This window comes from Folsomia candida, unplaced genomic scaffold (genome assembly GCF_002217175.1).
Source record: "Folsomia candida strain VU population unplaced genomic scaffold, ASM221717v1 Fcan01_Sc017, whole genome shotgun sequence".
NCBI classification, from domain to species: Eukaryota; Metazoa; Arthropoda; class Collembola; order Entomobryomorpha; family Isotomidae; genus Folsomia; species Folsomia candida.
The window spans coordinates 1,539,646-1,547,287 of record NW_019091209.1 but is presented as its reverse complement, the minus strand read 5'-3'; the positions used below and the strand labels follow the sequence as shown (position 1 = coordinate 1,547,287).

Sequence of the window (7,642 nt, the reverse complement as noted above, 5' to 3'; positions counted from 1 at the left end):
ATGTATGCCACCCAGGAAGTCGGTGAAAGCGAAATAAGTATAAAAAAAGGAAGCCACCAGCAACTTGGACACTTTCTCCACAACAGCAGCAGCAGCAGCAAATGGCAAAGCAGCATTTGTTTCAGTTTCAGAGAGGATCGAGTCGGAGCAGAAAGAAGAATAGCAGGATTTCGGTCTCGAGTTCTTGGTAGTGGTGGTCTATATACTGGAAAAAGCTGGAGAAAGTCCACCATACCACCACCACCACTTCCACCCACCAACTGTCATCCTGGATACCATAAAATACATACCACCATTCCACCACTACCTTCTTAAAAGGAGAAGAAGATCTGCAGCAGCAAGCAGCAGCTGATCTTTCTCTCTCTCTCACTCTCTCTCCAGCACCCTCATCATTGTCAACAAAGAAAAGAAGGCGACAAGAAGAAAACAATGGTGGTGGTGGTGGGGGGCATTAGGAAGAAGGACTCCTCCCACTCAAAGTAATCTGCTCAGAAGGGAGGACGGAAAAAAATTCAGGCCGGCCAACAAGCTCAACCAAACCAGACAAAGGAATTTACTTGAGAGAGAAGATTAAGGTCACGTCGGGATTGATAAGGATTTAATTTTCGACATAAAAAAGAATGTGACAAAGGAAGAGGAAAGGTTTTCTTGGGTAGGACGACGAAAGTCCTGTCGCGATTTTGGTAAAGGATGTTTTTATTTTATATCTTATTTTTATGTTTTGGGTTGAGATTTGATTTCTTCTTTGTTTTTGTTGACAGCTCTCCGTAACATAAATTGGAGGAATGAAGGAGGAGGGTTTGTAATAATTCGAGTAGTTAAAGTTATTATGGCGTCATTAGTGTCAAATAGAATTCCAATAATAATGATGGAGCTCTCTAATAATTCTTCTTGTTCTGCGAAGCTGCATTGTCCTTATTAATGGGGTCAATAGCGTCAGTTCTTCAGTGGTATTGTCCCGGATGTAATAGGTGGGTGGATACATTTTAGGGTTATTTTTGTCTTTTAATATATTGAATAATTTGTATTTAGAATCAACCCCACGGAAGTATCGGTGTGCAACTTTTGCGGAGTTAAGCGTCCACTCACTAATAATCTGCAAACTTGTGACGGCGGCGGAGTTTCGACGGCTGGTCAGGCTCAACAAAATAACAAAAGGAAGGAGGAGGAGGAAGAGAGCGTTATCGGATTAGACTCGAAATTACGACATGACCTGAATTTACGAGATACGAATGGACAAATTCCAGTTTCGTTCGAGTGTCGCTTGGAAGAACCGAAATGTATTGAATGGTAAGGTGGAAATTGTTAAAAAACAATGAGGTATTTCACGTCAGCCTTCGTAAGTTCGTAATCTCGTAAGGTTACGATGTTCAGTTTACTAACCATAAACATGCCTGTTATCTTCATATTTTTGTAAGTTTGTAAGGAAAAATTGCCTTGATGTTCATAAGTTCGTCAAAAGTTCGTAAGTTTTGTATGTTTATGTGGACTTACAAAGGTTTACGTGAAATGCGCCAATGCATATCACGACAAAGTAGATTTACATATAATATTACTAATAATTTAACCTTATTTTATTCTCAATGTGTAGCACCACACATGAAAACGTCTCCACTGAAGCCGCCCCGTCACCCGATGATGCCGTGAAGGCAGGAGGAACAAAGTTTGAAGATGAAAGGCCAATGATAGTCGGAGAAAAGTACAAGTTGGACCGATCCGACGAAGATAACCCTCCAAGCTCACCTACGAAACTGTGTCGTCGCAGCTCAAATGACCACTGTTTCGCAGGAGGCCCTACTGATTCTTATGATACTCATGCTTCACAAAAAAACTGCTTGGAAATGTCAAACAGAATCTCAACACACGCTTTTATTCAACTTAGTACTTCTTCTAGTACTACTAAAGATAAGGATACTCCGAAGAATAATCATTTATCAACACAATCCACAATGTGTGACGATGTGGACGAATCTTTCAGAAGGAAAAAGGTTAACTCTTCTAGTCTTAACACACTGCCCCGTCGAGATGCCTCGACCTCCAGCAAACTACGTCAACAACAACAAAATAGAAATTCTTTGACTCGCTCAGCCACTGATTCCAATATTCCCAGTGATCAGCCAATCAATCAATTATTAATCAAACCACCACCACAACAAAACGATGGCGGGTTAAACATTATCAAAAAATTGGATAACGCTTCACCAGCAGCACTACCACTGCAGCAAAAGAAAAAGAATAATCGTCTCTATGAAAAAGCAGAGGGAGACGATGGCGTACCCTGCTCAGAAAAAGGCAAGTCGTCGATCTTACGTTCTAAAAGTCTGCAGCCGGAGAACATGATCCGCGAGGCTGCAGTAAGGAACCTCAAGTGTCCTTATGCTCATAATAATGCTTGCAAACTCAACAACAACATTCCAAAAGCCAATAATGATAATGATATTGTTACCGTAAAAACGCGACTCCCCAATAAATGCGTCGCTTCCCCTTGTGCGGATGACATTTACGTGGCGAGCGAATCTTGCAGCCTATCATTTGAGAATAACTCTGTACGCTTTGAGAACAGTCCAACTACGAGAAGCTCAGTTGTAATTAAAGACCACGATGACTTGGCCGTCTCTCGGACTAAGTCTGCTCCCACGTTGACTGGTGGGAGGATTTCACCATATCGTCCAAAGTCAAAGGTTGTTGTCGACGGTGGTTGTGACTCTAGCTCTTCGTCCGCTACGACCCCTTGCTCATCGGATGAAATAATAAGCCCTTCTTCTTACAAATCTCAAGCTCATCAATTGATCTCTACCCCACTCGTAGCAGCGGAACTCCTCCCACGTCACAAATCTCTATCTGCTCACAAGACTGAAAACTACAACGTCGTAAAGAAAAATGTCACTCGGGCCAAGTCTTATGGATCCAGTAGTGGCAGCAGCAGTATTTTGAAGGAATCTCTCCAAACTAAACGTCACGTACCAGTTGCTCCTCCTTCAGCAAGCTCGAAACTATTCCTGGTTGAGGATGATGATGACTCTGACAGCAACTTTGAACGGACACGTAACAGTACGGATAGTTCGAACGATGCTACTCGCTCTTCAAGAAAGAAAACAAGTATCGAAGCACTATGCAACAAATATTTGTCATCATCTCCTTCCAGAGATCAATATCTGATCGAAGAAGACTTGGACGATCTCAAATTTATTGATGAAGAGGAACTTCTCGTGTCGTCGCCCGAGTCGTCGTCTGCTCTTAAACTGCCCATCCGCCGCTCCTCCCTGCCGTCAAATAGTTTGAAGGAGAACAATCTAAATGACGAGGATGCGTCGTCGTTATCATCATCGCCATCGTCATCATCTCGGCTGTGGCCATGTTCGAAATGCCACGCGACAAATAGTCCATCCTCAGATTCATGTGATTCTTGCGGATGTGTTCGTGATACGAGTAACAATGACAATGGCGATTCTTCATCGCTGCCACATCGTTCAGACGCTAAGGAGGAGAGGGACCCCAGCAGCAGCAAGCTCAAGTCGAGGAGGAAACTTGAACGACCACGATCCGTTGCGGTCGCAGAATATTGGTCGTGTCCAGTCTGCACGTTGCAAAACCCGCTGTACTCGACGCGTTGTCAGGCGTGTAGATGGGATAAGAATAAGGAATTCAAGGTACGTGATTCATTATTTTTTAACAAGTGACATACTCGTAATTAATTGTAATTTGCAATTTTACGTATTTTTTAGTGCGCCAACGGCTACATAAAAAAGAAATGGTCCTGCACCCAATGCACCTTTAAGAATCCGATGAAAGCCACAACCTGCGAGATGTGCCAAGGAACTCGGAAAGCAAACTCGTCCTCTGGATCGTCATCCATGCCGCCCACGATTTCCATAACGAAGAAGGGAACTAAGCAAAAGTATCACGAGATTGTTACCTTTTGTCAAAAGAGTGGCGATGCATTTGTCGACGACTCGTTCCCTCCGGCTCCCAAGTCGTTGTACTACAATCCCAAAGTATCTTCAGCGAATGGTGATTTAGTCACGCAGTGGCTGCGACCCAAGGATATCGTGACTGAACAGGGTTGTGAAAATACGGTTTGGGTCGTTTTCCGCACTCCGCTACCCTCCGATATATCTCAAGGTTTGGGAAATACAAAGTTAACAATGAATAAGATTATGTATGTGAAATTAATTTGTTACGTTTTATTGGTAGGTGTTCTTGGCAATTGTTGGTTGTTGAGCGCCCTTGCCGTCATTGCGGAAAGGAAGGAGCTCGTAGAACGGATCCTGGTGACGCGAGAAATGTCTCCAGTGGGAGCGTATTTAATTCGCTTGTGCAAAGATGGATCTTGGACAACTGTGATAGTTGATGACCTGCTGCCTTGTGATCGACGGAAGCGTTTAGTTTATTCCCAGGTATGTCCAGTTTGGTTACTACATAATATTAGTTTGTGGCTCCATTTTAAATACGAACTAATGTATTGTTAGGCTAAACGGAGGCAGCTTTGGGTCCCCCTCATAGAGAAAGCTGTTGCAAAAATTCATGGGTGTTATGAAGCTTTGGTGTCTGGAAGGGCAATTGAAGGACTTGCAACGTTGACTGGGTGTCCGTGTGAAAGTATACCACTCCAGGTGCCAAGAAAACAGCGATTTGTTAATTAACGTGATGAAATTTCGTAAAATTGAAAGTAAACGATGATGGTGAAATATATTTTCAGAGTGGAGCGGATGAAGAGCTTGATAGAGATTTAGTATGGGCCCAACTGCTTTCTTGTCATGCTGCTCGATTCCTAATGGGAGCATCGTGCGGCGGTGGGAACATGAAAGTTGATGAGGTAATGATTTCTTGGACTGAAAATTTACAAATTAATAAAATTTCTTGAACAAAAAGTAAAATTAAATGCTAATGAATTGCTTCAGGATGAATATCGGGACAAAGGTCTTCGCCCCAGGCATGCATATTCCGTTCTAAATGTTGATGGATCACATGGCTTAAGGTAAACACCGTTAAGGATACCTTTAATACGTGGCTAATAATGCTACGTGTTACAGATTACTGAGACTCCGAAACCCTTGGGGCCGCTATAGTTGGAAGGGAAATTGGAGTGACTCGTCACCCTTGTGGTCATCCGAACTGAGAAAGAAACTTGTAAGCAGACCCAATTCCAAAATTGCAAATACATGCATAATTATTGTTAATCTGGAAATATATTAAGTTTGTCAACTTCTTTTTTACAGATGCCGGACGGTGCAGATGATGGCGTATTTTGGATAGCTTTTGACGACATGCTAAAATATTTTGATTGTATCGACGTTTGTAAAGTTAGAAACGGATGGCACGAGCGCAGATTGCAAGGGATTCTTCCACCTTCGTCGGATCTTCAGCATTTATCCTGCATTTTAATTACGGTCATGGAGGCCACCGAAATAGAGATTTCATTATTTCAAGAAGGACACCGGTAAAATACATGTTTTTACTGATTCATTCATGTTTCGTAATTGATTAAAAATATAATTACTTACCATTTTTATTTTTGATTTTCCAGGAATTCGGAAAAATCGCAGCGATCGCAATTGGATTTATGTGTCGTTTTGTTTCGAGGGTTGGAGACGAGTCAGAGCGATTCTCAAAAATTAGTTCTTGGACGTTTGGTTGAACATTCGAAACGACAAGTTAGGGTAAGCGTCATGTCCATTCGGGTTGTTAATAATTATAAATAATATGTAATAAATGTATCAAAATTCTCTCAGGGGTTTGTGGGATGCCACAAGATGATTGAGCCAGGATTTTACCTCGCCGTTCCTCTCGCGTTTAATCATTGGCACAGTGGTGAGAAAAATTCATGAGATAATACAAATTCTTCTTATCGACAACTATTAATTATTATTCTGTGCAGGAGTGGATTTGCCTTATCCTCGGTATGTGATGTCTCTTCATTCTTCCAAAAAGGTGTTATCCGACCAAATCGCCCCTCCTCCGTACATGTTGGCCGACGCAATCATTCGTCTAACAATGGAGCGTGGTCAACGTCACGAAGGTAAGCATACTCATGCCACTGAAGGTTCGAAAAACGGGATCCATAATCAATTTTCCTCCATGAAAACCTTTGTTTTCTGGGAAATTTATTTGCTCGTTTTCAAAGCGAAAATATGAATGGAAGCAACTTCATCATTGTCACACATTTCATGAATTTAGTACTGCGTAATATTAATCAGGCCGTTTTGAACCTTGCTCCTTTCAGGTCGCGAAGGAATGACTGCTTACTATTTAACCAAGGGTTGGGCCGGTTTAGTCGTAGTTGTCGAAAATCGACATGATGATAAATGGATTCAAGTTAAATGTGATTGCCAAGAAAGTTACAATGTCGTATCAACTAGAAATCAACTGAAAACTGTGGACGCCGTGCCCCCACTCCACAGGTAAGCTCAGTCATAACACATCTTATACATAATCCAGTTACATACGCGTTAAATCTTCATCTTTCCTTCTCATTATGTAGGCAAGTAATTATTGTCCTAACGCAACTCGAAGGTAGTGGCGGATTCAGCATCGCCCATCGTCTCACTCATCGACCCTCCCTGACCAATGGTTTGCATGACTGGGGGCCACAAAATTCTGACCACTGTCCCACCGTGGGGCCCGATGTGGAAGGGCTTCACACACCACGCCCCATCTGAATTAGTCAGAACCACGTCAACATGATCCCAAACATTCTGTAAATTTGTGCGATTCAATTATGTTTCCGACGGAAACTTTCCGTAGCTCATTTAGTTGTATTATAGTTATAGTTATTTATTTCGTTACATTCTACTTTGTTGTGTTCCTCTGTATACATACATACAAATTACTAATACCTATGTTTACCTATTAGGATGATAGTTGTATTTATGTAGGCGCTACGTGTTATAGTTTCTACACTATTATTTATGTATGTATAGTTAGTCTTGTTACTTGTTTTTATTATTGTTACCTTACTTCCACCAACCCACCAACCCAGGAATATTCATTATAATATTCCATAATCTTCTGTTCTGAGCTAAGGAACATCACAGTTATTTAATTTCAATTTCGATTTACAAATTATATTTGTGTAACTCATAATTCATACATACGTATCCAATATTTTTGTACATTATCATTTTCCTTTGTGGATAAGAAACTTGTCTCAATTTCCCAACATCATTGTTTTCATAAAAACGCTTAATTTTTGCTTACGTATTTATTATAATAGTTGTCTGAATAGTGAAATTTAGTAAACCATATGAGCTATATAGACCGAGTTTACCATAGATAGATACCAACATAAATTTATTATTTGTATAGTTTTGTTTCATTAAAACGAGACAAAGTTCTAATTGCGTTCCTTGCTAAACTTTACAAATTTGTTGTTATCATTTAAAATAAATATTTTGCAGAGAGCAATACATTAAATTATTAACTACTCCTGATGATTTTAACATTTAGATCTAACAATTAATTGACTCTGACCGAATCCCTTCTCCCTGAATGACAATCTTTGTATCAAGAAAATCGTCGTCAAAAAAATCTGGAAGAAAATAAATGAATAAACACGCGTGCAGTCTCATGTACTTGCATAAATAATTATATAATATGGGATTGATAAGTGGGTTAAAGAATAAATAAAGAATTAATACTTTAT

General features: G+C 40.6%; 1 protein-coding gene across 1 annotated transcript; it reads left to right on the top strand.

The window, feature by feature from the left end:
- The first annotated feature begins 175 nt into the window (after positions 1-175).
- On the top strand, positions 176-7,641 carry LOC110856817. The gene is made up of 16 exons (XM_022105376.2): positions 176-683; positions 762-971; positions 1,033-1,290; positions 1,592-3,650; positions 3,726-4,122; positions 4,195-4,397; positions 4,470-4,613; positions 4,700-4,816; positions 4,902-4,978; positions 5,034-5,130; positions 5,220-5,440; positions 5,528-5,660; positions 5,733-5,811; positions 5,879-6,019; positions 6,224-6,401; positions 6,482-7,641. Exons 2-16 carry the CDS (start codon positions 922-924, stop codon positions 6,657-6,659), a joined length of 4,332 nt encoding a protein of 1,443 aa, XP_021961068.1. The 5' UTR covers positions 176-683; positions 762-921; the 3' UTR covers positions 6,660-7,641.
- Position 7,642: the final 1 nt, after the last annotated feature.